This window comes from Passer domesticus, chromosome 16, assembly GCF_036417665.1.
Source record: "Passer domesticus isolate bPasDom1 chromosome 16, bPasDom1.hap1, whole genome shotgun sequence".
Lineage (NCBI taxonomy): Eukaryota > Metazoa > Chordata > Aves > Passeriformes > Passeridae > Passer > Passer domesticus.
Window position 1 is genome coordinate 13,060,209 of NC_087489.1, and position 26,388 is coordinate 13,086,596.

General features: G+C 42.2%; 2 protein-coding genes across 3 annotated transcripts; one reads left to right on the forward strand and one right to left on the reverse strand.

Moving 5' to 3' along the window:
* Nucleotides 1–733: 733 nt before the first annotated feature.
* On the reverse strand, nt 734–25,774 carry RTF2 (replication termination factor 2). 2 transcript variants are annotated; one of them, XM_064391652.1, is made up of 9 exons: nt 25,649–25,774; nt 24,848–24,942; nt 23,828–23,921; nt 23,004–23,143; nt 21,818–21,896; nt 7,055–7,168; nt 3,701–3,758; nt 3,518–3,610; nt 734–1,832 (listed from the first exon to the last, which is right to left on the reverse strand). In XM_064391652.1, exons 1-9 carry the CDS (start codon nt 25,715–25,717, stop codon nt 1,651–1,653), a joined length of 924 nt encoding a protein of 307 aa, XP_064247722.1. In that variant the 5' UTR covers nt 25,718–25,774; the 3' UTR covers nt 734–1,650. The 2 variants fall into 2 exon arrangements, with proteins under 2 accessions (XP_064247722.1, XP_064247723.1); XM_064391653.1 differs by lacking the exon at nt 25,649–25,774 and adding an exon at nt 25,038–25,192.
* LOC135282132 (beta-1,3-galactosyl-O-glycosyl-glycoprotein beta-1,6-N-acetylglucosaminyltransferase 7-like) lies at nt 10,611–20,856 on the forward strand. Its single transcript, XM_064391649.1, has 6 exons — nt 10,611–10,954; nt 14,230–14,532; nt 15,038–15,137; nt 15,836–16,866; nt 17,269–17,364; nt 18,097–20,856. The coding sequence occupies exons 4-6, from the start codon at nt 15,891–15,893 to the stop codon at nt 18,321–18,323; spliced, it is 1,299 nt and encodes a 432-aa protein (XP_064247719.1). The 5' UTR covers nt 10,611–10,954; nt 14,230–14,532; nt 15,038–15,137; nt 15,836–15,890; the 3' UTR covers nt 18,324–20,856.
* Nucleotides 25,775–26,388: the final 614 nt, after the last annotated feature.

Below are 26,388 nucleotides of genomic sequence, written 5' to 3' on the forward strand. Positions count from 1 at the left end.
GAACAGGAAGAAATATTTCATGTTCCAACCACATTTCATATTCCACATGCCAACAGTATCTCACCTTCCTTCCCAGCTGGAGCTCTGCAAAGGGAAGGATGGCCCTCACTGCAAACACTTCCACAAACCACAAATGTTTCAAGGTGGGGATGGTGGAATATTGGGCACCACCCTGGCAGGGAGGAGAGCATGAGCTGGTGAACCCAGGGGTACAGGAAGAATCAGGCAGGAATTTGTTTTAATAGATGAGAAGAGCAGAAGAAAAAAGGAGTCACTATGATGGCCCAGTGGGCAGGAAAACCTGGGACCACAGCTTGGGCTCTCTCTGATTTATCACTAACAAAGAGAAGTACACTGAATATTGTGCTTCTCTGTGTATTTTTAACAAAGTATTAGCTAAATCAAAAGCATTAAATTAATTCCCTTTAGGATTTATAACTGCTGGAAGTAGAAGGAAAGTGCAGTCCTATAAAACATTTAACATGTATTGTCAAACAGAATTAAACTGCAAATAAGAGCTCTACTATGGGACACCTTTAGTGCAGAAATGTCATTATCTGTAAGCAACAAATAATAAAGGACCAAAATGAAAAGAATACAGAAGAAGGAGAACAAAGCTGATCCCCAGCCATGCATACCAAATGTGCCTGAGTGCTTCCTGGAAGCTGCAGCAAACCTCAAACTGTTTGATGTGCTCACATCTCTGGGAAAACAAAAAATTCTTACCACCATATAAATCCTACAGCAAACCAATTTTTAATTATACCTATCAAAATAATAATAAAAGCCCAGCAGTTTCATTCAAGCTGTTTGAATCATGGAGATCACCTATGCAAATATCAACACAGCATTTGAATCTCCAGGTAACTACTGCCAATTATAAATGGGGACACTTTTAAAATTATATTACAAGGATAATTAATCATTTTCACACACAGAGGTAACAAGGTAACATCACGCAGTGGTTTTTAAAGCCTCCTACTTTCTGCATTTCCATTGTGGTTGGTTTGTGCCAAGATTAGAAAAGCAGATTTCAATTTTAAAAGAGGGAGAGAGGAAAGTGAAAAACTTCAGGTCTTCCCTCTGGTCATTCCATGTGGGTATTAAGGGATTCAGACATTAACAAGGGAATATTCTGCTACAACAATATGGACAAGGATGTTGCACAAACATTTTCTTGACTGTGCTCTCATCTACTCTGTCAAAGGTAAATTATTTGAAAATACCTGCAGAATCTTTTAGAAATACAGAGTTCTGCTGAGGGCCCAGTTAGCTTGACATAAAAAGGCATTATTTCTATTTTTGCTGTCAGAAAGTTACAGAGGGTTTGAATTCTGTAGTAATACACTGAAAGCTGTAATTACACAATTATTTTGTGGCACAAGAGGAGGAGAACAGGAACTTCTCCTGAGGACACTGTGACTGAGGGTAACATCCAACTGCGAGGAGAAAAGGAGAATTTTTGTGCAAAAACTCCACCATTTCAGAATGAAATCTGTGCTACAACATGGATTCTGCTGATCTGCTTCTGATTCACCAGAACCTGCAGCTGACAGAGGCTCCCCAGCTAAGAACAGGAACTGCAGCCAGGAGCAGAGCAGGACACAGAGAGCAGGGGGAGGAGAGGAGCCACGGCTGCTCCTCATTGCTTCAGAAATAGTAAGCTGTGTGAGTAACCCAGTTGGAACACTCCTCCTTGGAGCGTTTTGCTGAGCTGTGAGTTGTAAAAATAGATTTGTAAGCCTCAGACTTGTCCTCGCTGTCTGCAATGGATCTCTTGGTGGTGGTGGAAGCTTTGTTGACTTTTCCTGGGACTGATGGGTTTCCATTCTCTGAGGGGAAAAAGGAACAGAATGAGGCATGACAGCTTACAGTGGATATAGGTATTTAAATAAAGATTAAAAACGGTGTTTGAACATTAAAATATATGCATTTTTCAGCTCCCTCATAAATATCTCCCATAACTTTTAGAATTCACACTCAAAATACATTTAGAAATCCTGAGAGAGGAATTCTGCAAATCTCTTGCACTGCAATTCAGTACTGACAACATTTATTCCTCCAAGTGAAAAATGGCTGAGCTCTCCTTAGCAGCATGAAAGCCCCCAGCAGGCTGCAGTATTGTTTGGAAATCAGCTCTCAAATGCCAAAAACTGAACTTGTGCCACACCTTTCCCCAGGGAATCCCTCTGCTCCCTTCATCCTGTGCAAAGTTATGACCAACAACAATGCTCTGCATCATCTGATGTCTGGAGTGGGGAAATGCCCATCCTCTGTTCCTGATACCATTTTTATCAGGGTATTTTATCTACTGCTACATAAAAATCCCTTTTTTTTTTTACTATTTCATCTCCTAAGTTTCAGGATGGTGTTTGAAAAAGCCAAGTCTCTGATGCAGAGAAATGAATGCAGAAATTCAACATCCTGAGTCAAGCTCAGGCACAGGGGTTCCCAAGAATTGGGTGTGCCACCCCAAATCCTCATAGAATTGTGTGTGCAAACCCAAATCCTCATAGAATTGTGTGTGCAAACCCAAATCCTCATAGAATTGGGTGTGCAAACCCAAATCCTCACAGAATTGGGTGTGCCACCCCAAATCCTCACAGAATTGTGTGTGTTATCCCAAATCCTCACAGAATTGGGTGTGCCACCCCAAATCCTCACAGAATTGTGTGTGCAAACCCAAATCCTCACAGAATTGTGTGTGCAAACCCAAATCCTCACAGAATTGTGTGTGCAACTCCAAATTTTCAGTTTTGTGAGTGCTATCCAAAATCCTCACAGAATCGTGTGTGCAACCCCTACAGAAACAGTTTCAAAAGGTACTTTTTTTTCACCCTCAGAAAATAAAAAAATCATTAATATAAATAGAATTATGAGGTTGCTCAACATCCAGGAGCAATTCTCACCATCTGGGATGAAATATTTTTAAAAGTTTCTCCTGTATAAAAGCAGACAGTAGAGGGCAGGTCAGGCACTGCTGATGGAATTTCAGCTTCTCCCAGTTTATCTACAGATCATCATTCTCAGATTCTTCAAATTATTCTGATTTTTTAAGGTACAGGGTTTAATTCTTCCCACAGAAACTTCAGACTGACCTTAAAAATGTACCCATTCTGTTTGAAAATATCAGTCTGGGACATTAAATAGCTGATTAAATATTAAAGAGAAGGCACCATTCTTTGGGTTTAAGGGCTGCTGTAGGTTCATCAGTTCATCCTAAAGTTCTATTCCAGTGTTCCCAAGGACACACAGCAAATCAGCAGGTAAAACAGAGGATTGAAAGTTAAATAATCAGGGTTTTTAACAAAATTCATCCAAATAAAGTGCCATAACATAGTTTTTGATCAAGAAACTGCAAATTCTCCTCCACTATATCACAGCCAGGAAAACACACAGCAAACCCATGAGTGTGCAAATAAGAATCTCTAATCTCATTAACCCAATTTAAAGCAATATTAGAATGACATAAAAAAGCAAATCTGGTCCCCTTTTCACATCAGGATTAACCACCAACCTGAACTTTTGGTGAAGATTATCTGCCTGTTCTCCCCAGAGCTGGAACTGACACAATCCTTTCCACTCTTAGCTTTCGAAGGACCTGGAGAATCTAAAAAATAATAATAAAAAACCACCCAGAAAAATGAAATCCTGACAGTTTCAAGACTCAGAAGGTGACACAGAATTTGGAGAATATTACCTGCAGAGGGCTCTTGCTGAGCAGCTGCTGCTGCTGCAGTCTTGCCTTTCTTTGATTTCTGAAACAACACAAGCAGAAATCTGTAACAGACTGAAAGGAGATAAAACTCCCAGCTCATATTTGATAGACACACAATTGAATTCAGAACATTTTTATTTCTTACCCATTAGAACTCTTAATTTTTTACACATTTTTTGGATTATTTCTACATGGAAAAAAGAATAATCTTAAGAACCCAGCATTTTATTAAAGACAACTATGCAGGACAGAATTGGATTTGTCTGGATTTAATATTTTGGTTTGCACACTTTGAAAGGGGGTGTGTTATTAACTGATCATCTGAATCCACCCAGCAGGACAGTAAATTGCACAACATTAATAACACTCAATTAATTGTAATAAATAAAGATGTATTTCGATTAAAATGTTAGAAGAATGTGGAATCTTGTATCCACTTAATTTTGTTTAGTCCCTTAAAAATCCCTCCTGGGCACCTGCCAATAACTGGACCCTCTGCAGCAGGATTGCTTGGGAAGAAAAGATGCAAATAGTTAATATAACTTTTAAAAAAGCATCTGTGCAGCAGATTTTCCAAATTAATTTATGTTTGTACAGATTAAGAAACAGAAAAAACAAGAAGAATCCCATTACTGGCTTTGATTACATAAAAAGCAAGATGCATTAGAACAGTCATTAGCATTATTCTCCCTGGATACATTCTGAATTGTGGACATGTTCTAAGACATCTGCACAAACTCCAGAAAATAAATACATTTAACTCCGCTCTAAAGCTCAGGAGAACCCCTGCTGTGGAACAGAGTTAAAAATGCCACAGCAAATGCTGCTGCAAGGCTGACCCAGGAGGGGGTGGCAGAGGATCAGGGCTCTGCCTGCAAAGCTGCCTCTGCTGGAGTTAAACCATCAAAGCTCAGCCCATCCAACCTGGCACAGCCCGAATTCTGTCCTTCTGTCCTTCAGGCACCTGGAAAACCCCAGTGCAGGGGATTCCCACCTTTTGCTGCAGGTGGATTTCCAAAGCAAAGTCATTTCCCAGATGTTTGTAACTCCACGGATGCATAAATTCACTCAGCAGAATACAGACTGGAGAGATTTCAGTATGGGCACAGCGACAGCTGAGCTTGAACCATTTTTATCCTGTCCCAGCTGCATCTTCCTGATGTTTTGTGTCATGGGGATAAATAAAAGGGGTTTGGGAAGGAGGGAAGGGGAAGGGAAGGGGAAAGGGAAAGGGAAAGGGAAAGGGAAAGGGAAAGGGAAAGGGAAAGGAAAGGAAAGGAAAGGAAAGGAAAGGAAAGGAAAGGAAAGGAAAGGAAAGGAAAGGAAAGGAAAGGAAAGGAAAGGAAAGGAAAGGAAAGGAAAGGAAAGGAAAGGAAAGGAAAGGAAAGGAAAGGAAAGGAAAGGAAAGGAAAGGAAAGGAAAGGAAAAAGGAAAGGGAAAAGGAAAGGGAAAAGGAAAGGGAAAAGGAAAGGGAAAAGGAAAGGGAAAAGGAAAGGGAAAAGGAAAGGGAAAAGGAAAGGGAAAAGGAAAGGGAAAAGGAAAGGGAAAAGGAAAGGGAAAAGGAAAGGGAAAAGGAAAGGGAAAAGGAAAGGGAAAAGGAAAGGGAAAAGGAAAGGGAAAAGGAAAGGGAAAAGGAAAGGGAAAAGGAAAGGGAAAAGGAAAGGGAAAAGGAAAGGGAAAAGGAAAGGGAAAAGGAAAGGGAAAAGGAAAGGGAAAAGGAAAGGGAAAAGGAAAGGGAAAAGGAAAGGGAAAAGGAAAGGGAAAAGGAAAGGGAAAAGGAATCTGGATAACAGAAATGGGAATTGTGCTGCCCCTGGGACTGGGCTCCCAGGCTCAGAAGTGCAGGGACAGCAGAGCTGGTTCCAGCTGCAGGGACCAGCTGGGGCACCAAGGTCACCACCTGAGGCTGAGAGATTTGCAAATCCTATCCTGTAACTCTCCACTAACCAAACAAATCCCATTTGCATCTTCCCCCAGGGCACAGAGCCCCGGTGTCCTTTAGTGCTGTCACCTAAAGCCACTGTCACCTAACTGCCCTGCACACTCAGGCACTTTGCTGTGCAGAAATTGTGGGCACCAGCACCTTCCAGATTATCCAAAATTATTTGCTCCAAAGCTACAGGTGCTTTGTTAGGGCCCTTTTCTAAAGAAAACCAATGCAACCACTCACTCATCTGCTGAGATCTGCAACAGTCTAGCAACAAATTATAAATTTACTTTTTCCCCCCAGCTTTTAACTACCAAGTACTGAGGGGAAAAAAAAGAAAAAAACCTTCTGAATAGACACCATGAGATTATCACTCTCATGCCAGAAGCCATCAGACATGAGATGCAGAGACTATGAGAAACAGGAAACAGAGCAGCAGGATTTTTATGGAAAAGCATCCTTTTGATGTATTGCCCAGGCCCAGTGGTGCTGCACTGGCACAGATGAATAAAGCCCCTGTGATGAGAAGGAATCATATGCTTCCCAGCAAGTAAACAAGCATTAGCTGGAAAACAAACCAGGGAAATATTTGCATGGCAAAATCAAGGGATGAAACCTCCATCTCAAGTCTCAGAGGCTGAAAGCATCAGATTTATGATTTATGACTTGTGATTTATGCTCCTGAGATGCGGCTAAGCCTGAGCACCCTGAACTGAGTCAGCACTAAAGGTTTGCTTGCCTTGGCATTCTCCAGGGAACTGAGGGCAAAACAGCAGTGCTGACAAAATCCCAAATGCAGAAGTGTCATTTGACAGCTCAGCAGCACAGAACAGCTCCCAGCTCACAGGGCAGAGCTGCAAGGATTTCATTCCCACTGCATTTTACCTGGGCACACATAGAAATGCAAAAAGCCTGAAGAGCATGGTGGGAATTAGGGGAGCAGGGATTGCTGAGGACTGGGAGAAGCACAAAACAGGATGAATTTCCACACTCTTACAGCCCAGGAATGCACAGATCCCAACATCCTGTTTCTGACAGAGGCCAATAAAAGACATTTTATTTTATAAGATCAAAAAAACTGATGCCGTCATCAGGAACTGCCACAAGAAACAGAGGGATGATGTAGCTCATTAGTAGAATTAATTCATTACAAGAAAACCCTGAAATATTGCTGCAAGAGTCGATTTTACCCATTTTGAGTGCACAAGGTCAGGAGGATGTACAACTTCAAGATTTTATTGGCCAAATACCCCCAAAAAACTCCACTGCTTTTCAAGGTAGTGTTTAAATACAGCACAGCTCATGGAGGAAATTCCTCCATCTTTATAAAGGTCAGCAAATCTAAGAGCAGATTCCTTGCAGACAAGAATTCTTCTAATTTTATAATAAATAATGTATAAAAATCTTACCTTTTCTAATTTACTTTTAAGTCTTCTTTCCTCCATCCTTTTCTTCAGAATTTCCACATCCTCTTTATTCCCATTAAGGACAATCACATCTTCCTCTTGAAAGGGAACGCCACACTTCATGAAAAAAAAAGGAAGGACAAAATTGCATATTTCTTTTTCTGTCTCCTACAAGCAACACTCTGAAGGAATTCTTTTATTTGTGTATTTTCTGTTCATGGTTCCCTTGTTTTACTGGCACAAATGTACTTGAAAGTATTCCTAATTAGAATCGACTCAATTTACTGAACCCCACGGCTAAAACCCAAAAGTATTTCTGATTTTTAGTCATGAGTGCAGCTGATTAAGACCTGGATGCCATTCTGCTCTTGAATTTGTCTTTCACCTCAGTGAGATAAGAAACAACAAGTGATGGGAGCAAAGGTGTTATTCCTCCACATGTGGAACAGACAGCAAATTTTTCCCTTCAACTGGAACACAGGAAAACATGAAGGGGGTTTTTGGTTTGTTTGTTTGTTTTAATTTAACTGTGGGAATAAAAAGGAGTCATAAAAGCAGAATAATTCATTACCCTTGCCTTGCTGCCTCACTGGATTGTATCACAGAGACCATACCCTTATCTGATTTATCAAACACTCCCAAGTTTCCAACTACTTTCAGAAATTAATCTGGATAATGGCTGTAATGTGCTCTGTGTACCTCCACATTTGTTTCATGGTTGAAGGCACAGATGTTTTCCTGTGCACATTTGCAATCATTTGATGTACCAGCCCATTGACCATGATGTTTTCTTGTCTAAGATCTCAATTTGCTTTTTTTTTTTCTTTATTTGTTTTGGTTTTGGGTGGTTTTTGTTGTTGTTTTCGGGTTGTTTGTTTTGTTTTTTATTTGGTTGGTTTTGGGTTTTTTTTTGTTATCTTGTTAAATGCAGAAGCTTTCTATTAATCTGCAAGATTAATTTATAATCCTGCCTCTGCCATTACTCTTCTTTTTTTAAACAAAGGTTTAGAAAGGTTACTCCTGTATTTGCAGTGGAAATTAAATAAATGAAAGGACATATGGGCAGGACTTTGCTCAAGTGCTGAGCACAGCTTCAGAAAAGAACCTGAGACTGAGAGGAGAAACAGGGCTTGGAGAGAGGCACAGCAGGCAGGAAGAGTGTAAGTCACACCCAAGAAATGGGGCAGTAACCCATATTTTTCCATTTCTACTCAATCAGAGATCCCAGCCTGGTGTGACCTCACACTTGGGAGTGAGAAGGCTCCAAAATCAAGAATTTCAGTCTCCATTCTGAGGCAGGAGCTGGCTTGGTTCTAAAGCAGCCCCACAGATGCATTTCCAGAAGCCCCACAATTTCTTTTCTAGGGTAGTTCCTAATACAGCATTTTTCAAACTTATTTTGTCAGCAGACTCTAATTTCATTAAATGTTGCATTTTAGAAGAGCAAGCAAATCCAGGTTCCCATCTGGAAAACACAGGCAGAATTGTTCAAAACTGAGAAGTATTTACAAGAACCAAGGAAATTAAGACAGTGTTCTTTCCATTCCCCGAAAAAAAAAAAATTTTGCCATGACAACATGGGATTATGTCAGAGACTATACCCTTCCAAACATCTTAATGAGATAAAAAGCAGAAAGAAGTTTCAGTTCTGCAAATTCAGACGTTTCTTCCTTCAGATTAATTAAGGTCTTGGGGCAGATGTTTGTTTTATGATATCACAGGGTCTCCTCTGCTGTACCTTGTTTCTTGGGCCTTTAAATATAGATGAAGGTACCTGCTGTAGTTCTTAGCACCTTGAGTAGAGGACATTCCTAAATGACATCGTTTTTATCTTTCTTAAAGTATAAAATACAGGATTTTTAAAGTAGTAATGAACTCTTAATTTGACTTCCTGAATTCTAGAGTTTACAGTTTCAGCTGCCTAAGACAAGAGTTGTACATTATTTCCTGCTGTAAACTACAAGGACACATTTATTTCTTTTTATGGCATCTAAAATGTAGTTCTGTCCAGTTTACTTGTATTACATTAAGATTCCAGTCTTAATGTAATACAAATAAACAACAGGCAAATATGTTTTCATATCTAAATATGTACACCAGTGTTACAGTCTGAAGGCTCTTTCTCACATTTTAACAGTGAATTCCTGCAGTTCTCCTGAACGTGACCATTGCCAGGAAATGCACAATTGCCAACAGGATATGAGACATGGATGGCCACAACCTGAGTGTCCCTCTTCACACAGGGACATTCAGGAGGAGGATTAAACACCCATCTCACTGCTCATCTCCCAGCCACACAAGCTCATGTATTCAAGATTATCCTTGCTTGCCACAGTTAAGTAAAACTCATTTTAAGAGAGAATTTTCCAGAGGTTTAGCCATTAAAAGTTCAGGAGTGCAAGATTTGCTGAACATGTTTTTTCACACTGTCAGCCAACCCAGACATGCAATGGGTCAGGGAGTAAAGGACAACTTGGGAGCAGTGGAAATTCCCCACCTAGTGATTCACAGAATGTGTACTTCCACTCAGGAGCTGCAGCATCTACTTCCAAACCAGTTCAAGAAAAAGCCTCAACTGAGAGAGTTTCTCTTAAAATCAGCCATAATTTTGTACCTGTCACACCTGCAGCTGCCTTAACTTACTTTGAGATTTTCTCTGTTTATTTCTGACCAACATGGTATTTTTATCAGGATGTTTCCTCCTAATCCCAGCACATTTTAGCTGAACTTTCCACTTATTAAAGAACCTTTAACAGGCTGTAACAGCAAACACTGTGTGTGTGAAGGATGGTTCAATCTGCTCCACAGCAGGTACTGTAAACTAAAGCACTTTTCTGGCACCAGAGAACATAGGGTTAACTTGTCCATTTCTGCCGGGGGTTCATTTCACACACACTTTTACAATTTTAAATTCTGGCGTCTGCCCTTGTTTGTTTGCTTATCTAAAAGCTGGAGTTTGAAGGGCTGGGGTCTAACAGAATTGTGGTTTCTTTATCTCAGGGCTCCAAACACGGCACACGGCTCCACCACACGCATTCATCACACACACCTCGCTTACTGCTACAAGACTTCCACTCTGTTTACAGCTGTGATTTATTGTTATTATTATGTCCTTCTGTTTCCTATCCATTGCCAGTATGTTTTTCTAGCCTTTTGTATCAGCTCTTGTTTTCCTGGCCCAGCAGGGCTGGTCCTTTTCTTACAGAAGCATTCAGACAGAGCAGCCACACTCAAACCTCTTCTTTATCTCCGTACCCACCAGGGCCAGACCCTGTTTTGCAGAAATGCCAGCAGTTCCATTCAAACCCTTTTTTTTCTTATCTCCTCGGCCTACTCAGGGCTTGATCCCCGTTGTGCAGAGCTGGTTACATTTATAACAGGCACTCACATTTAATTATTTTGCTAACTTACGCCTTCATTCTTCCTAACTTCCGCTACGCTGCTTCTCCCAAGTGAGCTCTGCGCCTCAAACTGATCTCTCATTTATTCTCTTTTCAGCCACGGGAAATGCCCGGCAGCAGCAATTCCCTGCCGGAACTGGAAAGTTTCGGCAGGCGAACAGTTAAGGGCAGGGGGTGGAGGAGGAGGAGGAGGAAGAGGAGGGGGCAGGTCCCAGTGCTCCCAGTGCTCCAGCGCAGCTCGGGGGCTCAGCCGAGGCGTGAGGGGACACAGCGCTGCTGCTCCCGCTCCTCGCCAATACCCCCTGACACCCCCGGCTGCCGAAACCTCGGCAGGGAAGGCAGGAGCGGCATTCCCGGGACAGCAATGCGGGCGGGATGCGGGGCTCCCGTTAATGGTTAACGGCGGCGGCAGCGCCTCCGGCCCCGCTGAAGGACAATGAGCCCCGCGCTCGGCTCCGCTCGCCCTCCCCGCGCCGCCGAGCCCCGGCCGGCCCTGCACCAGGTAAGGCGGCAGCGCTCACACCGCAGCACGCAGCTTCCTCCTTTTTCTTTATGTCAACTGGTCATTTTGCTGAGGAAACACGCAAATCTGCACTCAGGTTAATTTTTTTCCCCCTTCTTTGGATGGAGGTCATTAGTAGTAATTGTATTATAAAAATCAGCTGCCGTGCCCTGGCTGGGTCTGCACCAGGTAAGGCTGCAGCGCTCACATCGCAGCACGCAGCTGCTTGCTCTTTTGGTCATTTTACTGACAAAACACGCAAATTGCAGTCGCGTTAATTTTTTTTCCTCCTTCTTTATGTTGTGACGGATGCAGAAGGATGGAGGTCATTAATTGGTACTAATTGTCTTATAAAATCACAGCTGCCGTGCCCTGGCTGGGTCTGCACCAGGTAAGGCTGCAGCGCTCACATCGCAGCGTGCAGGTTCTTGCTTTTGCCTTATGCCAGCTGGTCATTTTGCTAAGAAAACAGGCAAATTGCAGTCATGTTAATTTTTTTCCCTCCTTCTTTATGTTGTGACGGTGCACAGAAGGATGGAGGTCATTAATACTAATTTTGTTAAAAAATCAGCTGCCGTCCCCCGGCTGAGCCTGTACAAGGTAAGGCTGCATCGCAGCACGCAGGTTCTTGCTTTTTCCTTATGCCAGCTGGTCATTTTGCTGAGGAAACACGCAAATCTGCACTCAGGTTAAATTTTCCCCCCTTCTTTACGTTCTGATGGATGTACAGAAGGATGGAGGTCATTAGTATTAATTATCTTATAAAAATCACAGCTGCCGTCCCCTGGCTGAGCCTGTACCAGGTAAGGCTGCCTCGCTCACATCACAGCACGCAGGTTCCTCCTTTTTCCTTATGCCAACTGGTCATTTTGCTGAGAAAACACGCAAATTGCAGTCACGTTAATTTTTTTCCTCCTTCTTTATGTTGTGATGGATGTACAGAAGGATGGAGGTCATTAGTACTAATTATCTTATAAAAATCACAACTTATTTTTTTACAGCTCTAGAATTTAAGGGTTTAGATAGCTTTCATTGTTTTTGTTTTAAATAGCTTTCATTGTTTTTGTTTTAAATTACTATGAGCAAAGATGAACGTTAAAACTTCATAAATTTGCTGTATATGCAAATTACGCAGTGTTTTTAAATAATGATTTAAATAACTGGGTTTGATGGCGAAATGTTTTTACTCAATGCATGTCAAAGTCCAGAAGCAGACTCCATGTCCTGACCCCCTTTTAAACAAAATACAAAGCAATGGAAAAAGCATTTAAAAGGACTGATTTTAACATTTTTTAAAGGATTGAATTTGTCTTCTCTTGTTTATAAAATGTCTACATTAATGCCTGCATAAATACCTTTCAAACAGAAAAAATCAGCTATAAAAAAGTTGAAATAAGTATTTAATGCTTTTCCAGCATTTCATTAGAAGATGAAGCATTCCCAAGTCATTTGTCTCACTAAATTATGAGGTCATAAGAAGCAAACTAGATCTAAACTTTAATATTAGGCAAAAGCAAAGAGCACAGAGAAAACAGAATGTTTCGAGGTGCAGTCCTAAATGCAATGGCAGGAGAAGCAGAAAAAAGCAAAAGGAGTTGTTACTGCACAACACAGTGTGTGCTAATGGGGTCCCCATGAGCTGAGCTGACTTTCACAGGCTTTTTCCAGGCATCATCATCATTCCCCTTTCCTCTGGAGTTTACTTTGTTAATTGAGATGGAGCATCTTAGGCTTACAACAATTTTCTGTTAAGCAATGTCCTTAAAAGCATCCACAGAGGTGCCTGAAAATCCCTGCTTTTTTTTTTCTTTTTTCTTTCCCAGAATGCCACACACTACTCACAGGAGTTTTAAAAATTCATACAACTTCATCCTCCAGATTTAGAAAACCTGTGCATAACGTACGAAATGCTGAGTTTCAGAGACATTGTGCTAACAGAAAATACTTGTCATGGCACTCTTACATAATAAAACTCAAGGGCAAGACAGTCCCAGCAGGATCATTATGGACATTCCCAATGGGATCTTTTGCTCCTCAAGGGCAGCTGGAAATTTGGGATAATGATCTTTCCAGCAGAAACAGCTGACAGGATCCTGTTAAACAACAGATTTCATATCCAGTGGCACTGACAGCTGCAATTCCAGCTCTAAATCTGGTACCAAAAAGCTTTCATTCCATAATGTCCTCATGAGGCTGAAAGATGTCAAATTCCGTTCTTGCAGTTCCCCATAAACATGTTAACACTGGAGAGGAATTGCTGCCTCTTACCTGATTATGGGGTGTTTGTGCACTTTTATGCTGCCATAAAAATACAATTTCTAGATGTCACGCAGTCCAGTAGGAAAAAATCCATGGTAAGCACTTAACAGCCTGAAACAGCCCCAGAAGCTATTACTTGAAGGGTAATAAAAATTCGGGTGTATGAAACATGCAGCTTACAGCTTGGCTCCCTAGAATTACACTTTGCAACCTGTCCAAAATGTATTTAAAGAAAAAAACCTGCCAAGCACCCTCATTCTGGACAGGCTCAGAGAATATTCCAGGTTGGAAGGGACCCACAAGGATCACTGAGTTCAACCCCCAGGTAAATGATCTGTTCAGGGACTAAACCCCCAATCTTGGTGCTAAGATGTTTTATATTTAATCAGGTATAAAATTCTAAATATGTTTTACAGCTGCCTGCTGTTTTTAGTGTAATTCTTATATTCAGAATGAATCTTCCCTGTGACACGGCAGAGATCTCGTGATGCTCACTAACTCAGAGGAATCTCAATGTTCCTCCTGCCAATAATTCCCTCAGAATAAAGAGTTTGTCCAAGTCCAGCTCTGATAGAACCCTAGTTGCTAAGAATTTTAAACTTTCTGTACTATCAGACACTAACCCCAAGAGAACACTACATTTAACCTGAAGCCATAAAGAAAGCTTCCAAAATTAAACAATAGAACTGAGATTCTAAGTGTGTAGTTTGAATAGAAGTGTGTAATCTCACATAGTAGAAAACTTTAAATTTAAAGTTTTAGAATATAGTAATATATATATATATATATATATAAAGGAAAATAGAAGTTTTAGAGCAGAAGCTAGTCCTTCTTCTTTACAAGTTTAAGTAGTAATGTGTAATTAGGTTAATTAGGGCTCCACAGAAATCAGTGTTCCCCCAATTCCAGCCCCTGGGTATGTGCATCATGGTCCTCACAGAAACCCCTCTGGGCTCTGGCACAGGAGGGATTTAATTTCATTTTTAATGCAGAAATCCTGCTTTTTCACCTTGCAGTGGCAGCCCTGCTCTCCTGCTCTTTGCACAGCACCCAAAGGCTGACAGGACTTGATTTGCTGCAGCTTTTTGCTCAGATGGATGGAAGGCTCCCACCAAGGTTGTTTACCCACTAAATGGATCCCTGAGGAGCTGCAGGGCGAGAAGGTTCTCCTGGGAGCTGATTCCCTCCTGTTTTTCTTTGAGCTGCCTGAAGAACATCCCAGGAAGATGGAGGAGCCCTGCACCTAAGAGCCAGCTCTGCTTTCTGGAATGCTCAGTGGGAAGGAGGCACCATTCCAGCACGAAATCCAGTGCATACCAGTAAGGACCAGAAGATAAATACATTCCTTCCCAACAGACTAATGAGATCTCAAAAATGTGGGAATATGGAGGATCCCTTCCCCTCGGTTCAATTTGTTTTCTTAATGCTTTTTGAATTTTATGTCTCGTTGCTGCTTTAACTACAATGCTCTCTTTATTTTCAAGCTTTTAAGGGAGATACTGATTTTTTTTTATTAAAAAGAAGTATTTTCCACTTCTTTCTCATGAAAACCTCGAGCCTTCTAACCACAGCAGCATTCTTCTAATGAAACTAGCTTTATAAAAATCTGTTTTTATCTGTTTCTATGTAAAGCTAAATACTTCATGATTTTGACAGCTGCAAAATGTAAAATATTTCAAAGTGAAATGCAAATTCTGTTTAAAAATATAATTGAATGAAAGAAGAGAAAATGAATTACCTTTAAAATAAAATTAAAATATTTTTAAAATTAACTATTAAGCTTAATGGCAGTTGATGCACCTTCTCATTGGTATTTTTCTCTAGAATTTTGATCCCAAGTGCTTCAAGGATAAAGACTTCATGTAATTGCTGTGGGATTCACACTGCTGCACTCTCATTCTTCTGACTGTTCCACAAGGCAAAGGTAAGGAAAAGACCACAATGGAAAAACTCCTGTGCTAATACTGCTGTAAATTGGTTATCTCAGAATGCCAGTACTGGCAGTTGTGTGCTTATCTCAGGGTATGCACAAATAGCAAAAATAAGAAATGGGTTTTGTCCCCTTGTTCAGTTTTCCAAAGCTCAAATACAAAGATGCCAGAGGAAAAAAAATAATCTCAGAGTCAGAAACATTAGCTGACTTTATAAGGATAAAACCCAGTGTATTTCGTGGATTACGTTTTAGCCTCTTCCTTCTGTTTATTTAATAAATTTTCTGTTGATTTAATTTACTGAATTCTGATCCTCTGGCAGAACTTCAAGTTTCCCAGGCCTTGAGGAAATCTCAGCAGCAGCTGCTCCTGAGCACTCAGAGCTCACTTCTTCCCTGGGCTCACCTCTGAGCACAGGCATCTCCCACCTGAGGGGCTGAGACCCCCTGCTCAAGCAGTGAAGAATTCAAAGCCATTTTGGGTCCTTTTGTATCATTCCGAGATCATTTTGTGCTGGAAAGACAAAATTGCTGCCTCGTGGCTCTGCATTCCCAGGGCTGATGCACTCAGTGTGGGCACACACAGTTCCTCCTGGTAGTAATCCCAACATTTATAAGTGCAGCACTAACAGGGCATTTATTTAAAAAATAAACAGAAAGTTTCTTTCCCTCTATCTCACTTTTCCTTTCAGATGATCTGAATGTTTAACTGGACTATGAGAAGAAGACAGGATCTGGAAGTAAAAGATGAACCCACTTCATGCAAAGAAATCAAGATTTTTAGTGTGTGTTGCTGTCTGTATGTTCATCTACACCTTCATTTACCTCAAGGTTCCACTTTATGACGAGTCAGATGAGCAAAAATTCCGTGTCAAAAGAGCAGAGTGTGGTTTTTACCCAGATGAACTTTGCTCTGCTCTTTTTGTGGGGAAACCTGCGGCCTTTAAAATTGGAAACTTTTGTCAGAAGTCCTACCAGCCCAAAGCCCTCAGCTGCATTCAGACTTCCTGCAGCTGCTCCACAGTCCTGAAGACTTTGCATTTTATCACCACACCACTGTCAGAGGAAGAAGGAAATTTCTCCTTGGCGTACATTATTACAATTCACAAGGAGCTGGAAATGTTTGTGAGGCTGCTAAGAGCTATTTATATGCCTCAGAATATTTACTGCATCCACATTGATGAGAAGTCACCCAGAGATTATAAAACTGCTGTACAGAACATCGTTAACTGCTTTGAAAATGTTTTTATTTCCTCCAAAAGAGAACACGTTGTTTATGCAGGGTTTTCAAGATTACAAGCTGATATTAATTGCATGAGAGACCTCGTGAACTCCAAAGTTCAGTGGAATTATGTTATTAATCTTTGTGGTCAGGATTACCCCTTGAAAACAAATAAAGAAATCATCGAATACATCAAAAGTAAATGGAATGGTAAGAACATCACCCCTGGGATCGTGCAGCCCCTGCACGTGAAGCACAGGACAGAGGTCAGCTACAGGGAGTACGTGCACTCTGGAGTGCCCTACGTGTACCCAGCCAAGGTCAGGAAAGCTCAGCCCCCCCACAACCTGACCATCTATTTTGGCAGTGCCTATTACATCCTCAGCAAGGCCTTTGTGGAGTTCACCCTGAGCGACGCCCGGGCTAAAGCTCTGCTGGAGTGGTCCAGGGACACCTACAGCCCTGATGAGCACTACTGGGTCACCCTCAATCGTTTACCTGGTAAGAGTTTGGCATTTCTGCCACAGCTAACCCCAGCAGGGCAGGGAGAGGCCGTGAGCTCGGAGATGAACAGCTCTGAACTGCAGAAATAAAAGTCATTTCTTTTGCTGCTGCCCTTTAAAAAGTCACATCTGGTGGCTGAGAAACAAAGCTTGATTGCAGGAAATTACTGCTTCAGTGTAGACCAGGAGTTGGAAAAATTCTGGTTAAAAAGAAGTTTTTTGTTGCATGAAAGCTTTTGCTCTGAAGAAATTTTAAAAAGTGATAATACTGAGAATGATATCTGTTCTTATGACATAAATAGCTGCAAATAATGTGACTGCAGTTATTAAGTGTCCAACAGTGAAAATTTTCCCTGTAATAAGTAGAAAAGAATCTTATCAGAGCCTTTTGTTTTTAAAGATGCTCCAGGGGCTACACCCAATGCAGGCTGGCAAGGAGACCTGAGAGCCATTAAATGGAAAGATCAAGAAGGGCTCTCACACAAAGGCTGCAAAGGTAACGTGAATTTTGATCATGAACTTAAATTTTATTCACTAGTGAGCATTAATTGGTGATTGCATATTATTTAAACCAGCTATTAAATGTGCCTCAGTGGTCATATATAATTTTGGAAGTATTAAATAAAACAAGGCACCCTATAAATTACTGCACTATATCCAATTGAAGAGATTTTGAGATATGTGTTATATTAATTTATTAGTTACATATTTGATATATTTTGAGATGAGCACAGTATCCACACACTGACAACCCTTCTTTCAGCCCCTAATTACCAATGCACTAATTTGTCTGATCAGTTCTCAATGGAGGGGCTTTACCTGACAAGGATGTTTGTCAGGAACTTACATCAGCATTGGCTTAAATCCCTTCAGTTTGAACAACAATAGGAAAGAATAGTGCTGGCCACATGGCAAGCCTGCAGAAATAATTAAAATCCCCAAGTGTGCAGGCTGAGCCTGGGTGTGATTGAGCAGGGAATCCCAGCAGGAGCTCAGAACATCTGATGCCCAACTACAAGATTTTATTAAGCAGAGCAACATGGCAGGGAAGCAGCTATAACAAACACCTATTTATGTAAAATATAAATATTTTAAATGTCTTTATAATATTGTGCCATTATCCTCCAGCTTGATTTCTATGCAGCAATCCAAAGTGAAAAACTTATTTTTAAAAACGCTTTTGTTCATCTTCCCGCTGCTGCCACGCCTCTCCAATTTATCTCTGCAGGTCATTACGTCAGAGACATCTGCATTTACGGCCTGGGGGATCTGCAGTGGATCATCGAGTCCCCCCATCTGTTTGCCAACAAGTTCGAGGCTGCCAGGGACCCGCTGGGGCTGCAGTGCCTGGAGCGCCGGCTGCGGCTCAAGGCGCTGCGCCAGGCTCGCGTGCCCATCGAGCAGCACTGGCGCCTGCAGGAGCACAGCCACTTCAACATGCAGCTGGACGTGTGAGCTCAGCCCCTGCCCTGCAGCTGGGCAGCAGGAACAGCAGGACATGGGGGTGTTTACAGGCACGGCTTCGCTCTGCGCGCGAGGGGAAAGCGCGGTCCTGCAAGCCCTGAATTTTTATTTATTCCGGTGGTAATGGGTTCATTCCCAAAAAATGTCTGAATTCAAGGGGAGAAGTTCATCATCCATCAAGTGACTTATTTAGCTGGAAAGTCAATATTCCTCATGTCCACAGCCAAAGCATGAAAATAATAAAATGGGAGCAGTGACTGAACGAAGATAAAATATGCAGAAATAACAAATTAAAGTCATGGCCAGTGAATGTCTCATAAAATGTTTTGAATAATTGAGTTGATGCTAAAATTTCAGAGCTTGTACATAAGTGACAACCAGTTTATGACACAGCCCATGCCACTGGGGGGTGAGGGGTTGTTTTTGTTTCCCAGGGCCAGCCACATCCCTAATTTCATTTTGTAGCATGGCAACATCACTGCTGCCCTTCCCAGGCTTTGCTCCTAATAACAGAAGGATCCTGGAACACATTATTTATCTCCAGGTCTCTGTTCTGAGTCTCTGCAGGAGTTTAGGGCAAGGAGACAGGGAAGATTTGAGGCTCAGTTTTCCTGTAATCTGAGCAAAAAGCCATTTTTCAGACATTTTTCCATCCCTGACTGAGAGAAGCAAAGAGCCTGCAGCAAGTGCAGTAACACCTGGACAACTCGATTAAAAACTGCAGATTATAAATAGAAATTAAATAAATAAAAGGAAATTAATTTTAAAATGAGCAATTTCCATGCAATCTTCAATATGTACCCTAAACATCCCTGAGTTTTTACAAGAAAATTTGCTACAGATTGAGCCTATTCCCAAAAAAATCAAATGACCCAAAACCAGGACATGAAAGTTCCTTGTTCCAAACTTATTCCCAGGTTGCTGGAACTTTCCTCCTCATTTTCCCACAAATGTTTATTGGAAACATCATTTCTTGCAAATGAACTTTAACCTGAAGAAAGGCCATCTGCTCCCTATTTATTTACAAACTCAACCCCAAGGCCTGTGCTTGGTTTCATGGATAATCCAGGATTTATCCTGTGGCTAAATATTGCTGGAGATCCTTTTTTTTTATGGAGGGAAATAAAAGCTAAAAAAGAAAAGGAAAATAAAAGCCAGGCACGTGTTCATGCTGAGCTTGTTGAGAGTCTCTCTCCAAACCATTACTGAAGCTAATGGGTGTCTGGCAAGTACTAATCACAGCAATATTCATAATTAATTTCTCTCCAGTCCACTGTGGGGCACTGCCAGCATTTATCCACTCCATGATGTCTTTTAAAAGGGGAATGGAAGATTCCTTATTGCCATCACTGCAGCAAATCCAGTCTCCAGCTTCCAGCCCTGGCACCACCACGCAGAACAGTTGTTGTACATCATTTCCAAATTGAATTAAAATGAAAAGTTCAATAGGCAGGCACTGTATATCATGGGCTCCTTTTGTAGAAATTGAATCAGGAAAAAAACCTGCACAAAAAGGCCTCTGCAAATACAATTTTGGTATGACTTGAGCCATGTCAGCCTAGGATATCTTTGCAGCATGACTTTCTTTGCTTAAAGGATTTTGGATTTGAAACAAAATTTTAGGAAAATCATCATTAAACCATTCTCAAGTAATAAACAGTATTCAACTCAATACTGTGATTACCATATCACCTTGAAACACACATGAAAAGCCTTCATGAATTCTGTGTTGTTATGTTAAAGAGTTGATCAATCACAACTTTCACACCTCAGCAAATATTTGCTAATTTGGTGCCCTAAGAGCAGAAAGTGCCAAAGTGGCCCTGGAGCCAGTGCTGCACACCCAGCTCTGGACCTGCCAGCCACAGGCATAAAATCTGCTTCAGGAAGCTCCATATCTAAATGAAACCTGGGGTTGAGTGCTTGATATGGCACAGAGCTGCACACTTAGGGCACTGGTTCAAGTCTGTGTTTACTGACTCTGAAAACAGGTCCAAAATAAACTTTGAAGTGATCCAAGAAAGTACATTTTAAATGTAATCTTGTCCTTAACTTTCAAAGTGACCCCAGAAGGATTTCCAGCACCAATCCCATAACCTCTGTCCTGTCCCCACACACTCCTAGGATATTTTACATCCATAGGAACTTCTCAGAGAGCTTCCAAATTAAAGCATCATTTAAATGCTGCTAATTAGTGCTTTGGACATAAAGAAATATAAATACCACAAAGCACAGCAACCTCTTCCCTCTGCTCCTGTTCAGAAGGGTTTTACTCCCCTTCTTGGTTCTGAAGGAGAAGGGCATCAGAACACACCCAAAATCTGCCAAATTTGATCTGACCTTACTTAATGTGTTCTCTCAGCTGGTCACCATTGTCTTTGTGCATCAAATCCCAGCCATGAGGGGATGAGAGATTAAATATTATATCCATTTCATTATTTCTAAAAGAATCTTTCTGAATATTATGACGAATTTCCAGCTGCATGCTAAATACTCATTACTGAAAAAAAAAGCCAGGGAAAAATAGGTGAGATTCATTTTGTTTTTGTAAAATTATCAGACTGGCGAAACCATCTCATTCCTGCATTTTATGCTCTGGTTACACTCATCCATCAACAAAAATTTAGATGCAAACAAAAAAAACCTCATTAAAAATAAATGATTGTCTGCCAAGAGGAAACAAAGCCATTAGGACAGAACAAAATGAGCACTGAAAGCAGCAACATGAGATTAAACCTTACAATATTCAACAATTTACCAAGACAAAAGTGTTTTCTTCCCAGGTCTTGTTTAATGTAAATATACTCCATGTTTTGTCCAATATCAGGGTGTTCAGAGAAATTAAATAACTGCCCAAGTGGGGCAACTCTCACCACAAATCTTACTGATAATGAAAGCAGTGATAGGAAAAAAGGGTATTTGCTCATTTTATCATTGTCCCTAGCTACAAAAAACCCTGTACAATGAGATCAGCTATGAGAAATTGTCAGAATTTTCTACAATAATTTATAGAACTGCTGAGAATTCTACAAAGTTGGCCCCACCCAAAAATAAAGAAAAAAGCAATACCCAATGTCCTTCAAAAATACAAAACATAACCTGAACTTACAACCAGTTTAACCATAGACAGGTACTGATAAAACAAGCCATGTGCATTCAGGAAGAAAAAATTACCAGTCAAACAAAACCCCAAAACCAAACCAACACCCTTCAAAAAACTGAAATTAGTACCAAATATTGGGAAAAAAGCAGTTACTGCCAAATCACACTCTGAGAACAAAAATACTCATTTTTATAATTATTTAGAATATTTTTTTAAATTAAAAAGCCATTAAGAAATACTTGAGGCCATCACGGAACAGAACTTTCACAAGTTCAGTTTCAATTTGCATGCTGAGATTAAAACCTCCCTTTTTAGAGCAGTGAATGGAACTGGATAAACACACACACACAGCCCAGCTGCTTCCACAGCTGGCAAAACTCACCTTGTGACAAACTTCTGCTTTAATTTCCTTGAGAGCACGCTCAGAGAACACACAGCCACAGTTTCTCAGGAAGCAAAACCTTCCAAGAAAAAAAACACACAATAATTTTAACAAATCTAGGAGAGCTCTGTGCAGTGCTGGCAGGTCACAGCCCATGTGCTTTACAAGTTCTTGCACCTAATCAAACTATCAGCATAGTTAAGTGGCTAATTAATTTATTATTAATTTGCACAATGCAAAAAATGAATGAAAAGTATTGGCTACATTAAACCACAACAGGTATTTTGTTTTTTTATCTTGAGTATCTCCTGGCTAATCCCTCTCTGGAGGAAGAAATTCTTTGCAGCCATTAAGCTGTGAACTCCTCCTCTTCTCATCCCTCAGGTGACAAAGAAGTTGCTGCTCTGCCCAAACCAGGCTGTGAGGAAATCCCCTGCCCCAGAGCAGTAAAATACAGATTTACTGAGGGCTGGGACAGAGAATCCATCTCCAGTCTGTCCCAACACAGGGAGAGACAGAAGGTGAGGGAAGGCTGGCAGAGCTGGGATTGTTCACTGGGCAGGAGCAGCTTTGGGGGGAGCTCAGAGTGGCCTTGCAGGAGCTGCAGGAAAGATGGAGAGAGAGTTTGGACAGGGATGGAGGGACAGCACACAGGGAATGGCTCCAAACTGCCAGAGGGCAGGCATGGGTGGGATATTGGGGAGGAATACCCTTGCCCAGAGCAGCTGGGGCTGCCCCTGGATCCCTGGCAGTGCCCACGGCCAGGGGGGATGAAGCTTGGAGCCCCCTGGGACTGTGTCCTTGCCCATGGCAGGGGTGGCACTGGAGGGGCTTTAAGGTCCCTCCCAACCCAAATCAATCCATGATTCCAACTGCTTCATGTGACTCCAAGGGAGGTCACATCCCATCTCCTGTGCTTCACCCCCCAAACAACCTTTAGGCATTTTTTCCTGCCAACATTTCCCCCTACTCCTTCATCACACATCTCAATTTATACAGGAAAAGGCTAACTTTTATCTTTCCTCTTCAATATACCACAAAAGGACACCCAGAAGCCTCTTGAACTCTGAAAGTTCCAGCTTAAAAGCTGACAGCCAGACAGATACTCCCCCCAAGCCCTGGTTAGCCATGATTTCCACCTCGCAGGCAGTTTCCCTGCTGTGTGCAGTGCAGCCCCAGCCCTGACCTGTGCCTGCCGTTCATCTCCAGCCCCACCACGGGGCAGATGAAGCGTGCAGCCTGCACGTCATCATACTTGTCCCCCTTGATGCTCTCCTTGTCCCCACACCAGGCTGGGTTGTCCACCAGCTGCAGCTCTGTCACGTTCTGCAAAGGAAAAACACAAACCTGCATCAGGAGAGGCCCCGGGGCAGGGAGGGCACTGCTGAGGGCACAGCTCCAGTGCAGCTCTGGCTCCCCCAGTTTAGGAAGGACATGGAGGGGCTGGAAAGTGTCCAGAGGGAACACAAACCCTGAGAGGAGCCCCTGAGGGAGCTGGGGGTGCTCCCCTGGAGAGAAGGAGACTCAGGGGTGCCCTCCTCACTGTGCACAGCTCCTGGAAGGTGCCTGTGCTCAGCTGGGCTGGGCTCTGTCTCTGGGCACTGACACAGCCAGAGCACACAGCCCCGAGCTGAGCCAAGGGGAATTCAGGCTGGATATCAGGAAAAGGTTTTTATAGAAAGTTCTGGAATGTTCTGCCCGGGGAGGTGGTGCAGTCCCCACCCCTGGGTGTGTTTAACAAAGCCTGGATGTGGCACTGGGTCTGGCTGAGCTGTTGGGGCTGGGCTGGACTCTGTGATCTGGAAGTTTCTCCCAGCCCAGTGATTCCATGAATTCTGTGACACCTTAAGCTTTTCCCCCATGATAACAACCCTTCATGTTTCTGCCACTGTGTTTTGCTGTTTAAACACTTCAATCCATAGCGGGAGCACAAGCACTGGAGATTTTACAGCCTGACTCAGGAATTTCACGTTTCATTGGAACTTCTCACGTCAAACACAGCGTGTTTACCTTAATGCTCTTGATGTGGGATGCAGATTCCATGGGGGTTTTATCAGGGGATTTGTCCAGCAAATACTCAATGATGGCATCTTTGTTGTACAGCCTGTAACAGAAAAACCCAGTGGGGATATTGGCTTGCCATAGTGTTTTGTATTTATAATTCTATATTTATAATTTTAATTGATTTTATAGCTTATAATCAATAAATTTAATATATGAATGTATTACAATATATGATACAGTTAATATATTAAATTCATTTAAATATATTCTGTATTTATATTATTTATTTGTATAAATAATTATTTATATATTGTATTATTATATTATATATATTATTTTATGCTTATGGGTTTAACTGAGTATATATTTCTCTATTTAATCAATTTTAATATACTAATATAATGTTATAATATAATACATTGTATTATTGATATGCAATATGCTACATTAAATTTGATCTTAATATATTTTAATTAATACGTATCTATAATATTAATTAAAATTTAATCTTAATTAATATTATAGATATATTTTATATCTATAATTTTAAATTTATAAATTTATAAATAATTTTAATTTTAAACTATAATTTTAAGTATGTATCTATAATTTTATATCTATAACTTTAATTTATTTAATTTTTTTATACTGAATTATTTGAATATGTTAAATAATTTTGTATTTTTAAATTTTGTATTTATAATTTTATATGTACAATTTAAATTGATTTCATATTTTTATACAGAACTAATTTAATATATTGCATAGATACATAATAAATAATTGTGTATTTTTAAATTTTGTATTAATAATTTATATTTATATTTATTTTTTAGTTCCTGGCAGCACTCCAGGAGCTAAAAAATAAATATAAATATATAATAAATATAAATATATAAAAATATAAATATATATAAATATATAAAATATAAATATATAAAAATATAAATATTTATATATGAATATATATATAATAAATATATATAAATAGATATATATTTAAATAGAAATATATAATAAATATACCTGCCCAGCTCACAGGCCACGATGGGTGGGCGCAGCTTCTCCTGGCTCAGGGCACAGTAGAACCACCTGGCCACCAGCTCAGCCACTTTGTCCACCTGCAGGGGAAAAAAACCCTCATTAGTTAAAAAATCTGTAAATCATTTACGCCTAAAGCCAGCTCACACCTGAAGCACTCAGGCTTTAACCAAACCTGCCTTGTGCACTGGGATAATTCACAAAGCAACTCCAGCCAGAGATCTGGGTACAATTCCTGATGCATTCTGCAGCTCCAATTCCTGCCCCCCTTTCCATGGGGAAATTCCTGCTGGTGCCCCCTGAGCTCCCCTGGGGCCGTTCCCTCTGCTCCTGTCCCTGCTCCCTGGGACCTGTCCCCTCCTGTGGAGCTGTGCAGAGCCACAAGGGCCCCTGAGCTCCTGTGCTCCAGGCTGAGCCCCTTCCCAGCCCCTCAGGAATTCTCCATTCCCTTCCCAGATCCCCTCAGGAATTCTCCATTCCCTTCCCAGCCCCTCAGGGATTCTCCATCCCCTCAGGGATTCTCCATCCCCTTCCCATCCCCTCAGGGATTCTCCATCCCCTTCCCAGCCCCTCAGGGATTCTTCATCCCCTCAGGGATTCTCCATTCCCCTCAGGGATTCCCCATCCCCTCCCAGCCCCGTTCCCAGCGCTCCCGGTGCCGCCGTGACCCCAGGGCAGGCCCCGCCCCGCCCCGAGCCGCCGCCAGCGCCACGCTAACACCGGGCCCCCGGCCCCGGGCTCCCCGTGCCCGCAGCCCCCCGGCCATGCCGGATCCTGCCCCCGGACCTTCTCGACTTTGCGGGGCCCCTTGACCAGCTCGTGCCGCTTGGGGATGGTGCCGCCATCGCATCCCATGGCGCTTCCGGGTTCTCCTTCCCCGCGCACTTCCGGGTACGCCGAGCCGCTTCCGGCTCACGCCAATGACGCTGTTGCCTAGCAACGATCGCCTAGCAGCCATCGCTGTTGCTTAGCAACCTGCGGCTGAGGGCGTGGCCATGGCGCTCGGGCGGGGCGGGGCGGGCGAGCCCATCGCGCCGGGATCGGGGGCGCGAGGAACGTACCAAGTCAGGAGTGGGGGGGTGTTCCCAGCGCCATTCCCGCCCCTTTCCCTCAGGTTTATCCCTGTTTTTTACGAGGAAATCCCTCAGGACACCCATTTTGGGAGGATTTCCGGCCGAACGAGGCGGTGCGGGCTGGCGGGGGCGCTGCGGAGGCGCGTCCCGCCCTCAGCCCTGTCACGGCCGGCGCAGGAGCGAGTTTGCTCCACAGGAATTCCCGGCGGGATGCGGGCGCTGCCCCGAGTGTGATATCGCAGTGACAGTGACCCATGTCGGGATAAATCACCCGAAAACACCGGGGGACAAGGAGAACGATAAATCACCCCGAAAACACGGGGGGGACAAGGAGAACGACGCTGAGGGGGCGGCGGCCCCGGGGCTGCTCCCGCCGCGGTTGTCCCTTGTGAGGGACACCCAGCAAAGCCGGGCCTCGCAGCCCTAAAATAAATTAATTAGCAGAACTGCAAT

What these genes read in the sequence shown, in the direction of transcription:
- LOC135282132 (XM_064391649.1), top strand. Translation starts at nt 15,891, where the DNA reads ATGAACCCACTTCATGCAAAGAAATCAAGATTTTTAGTGTGTGTTGCT. An exon ending in CACCCTCAATCGTTTACCTG is followed by an intron (nt 16,867 to 17,268) that starts GTAAGAGTTTGG and finishes TTGTTTTTAAAG; the next exon opens with ATGCTCCAGGGGCTACACCC. An exon ending in CTCACACAAAGGCTGCAAAG is followed by an intron (nt 17,365 to 18,096) that starts GTAACGTGAATT and finishes TTATCTCTGCAG; the next exon opens with GTCATTACGTCAGAGACATC.
- RTF2 (XM_064391652.1), bottom strand. Translation starts at nt 25,717, where the DNA reads ATGGGATGCGATGGCGGCACCATCCCCAAGCGGCACGAGCTGGTCAAG. An exon ending in GGCCCCGCAAAGTCGAGAAG is followed by an intron (nt 24,943 to 25,648) that starts GTCCGGGGGCAG and finishes TTTCCCCTGCAG; the next exon opens with GTGGACAAAGTGGCTGAGCT. An exon ending in CCCACATCAAGAGCATTAAG is followed by an intron (nt 23,144 to 23,827) that starts GTAAACACGCTG and finishes TTTCCTTTGCAG; the next exon opens with AACGTGACAGAGCTGCAGCT.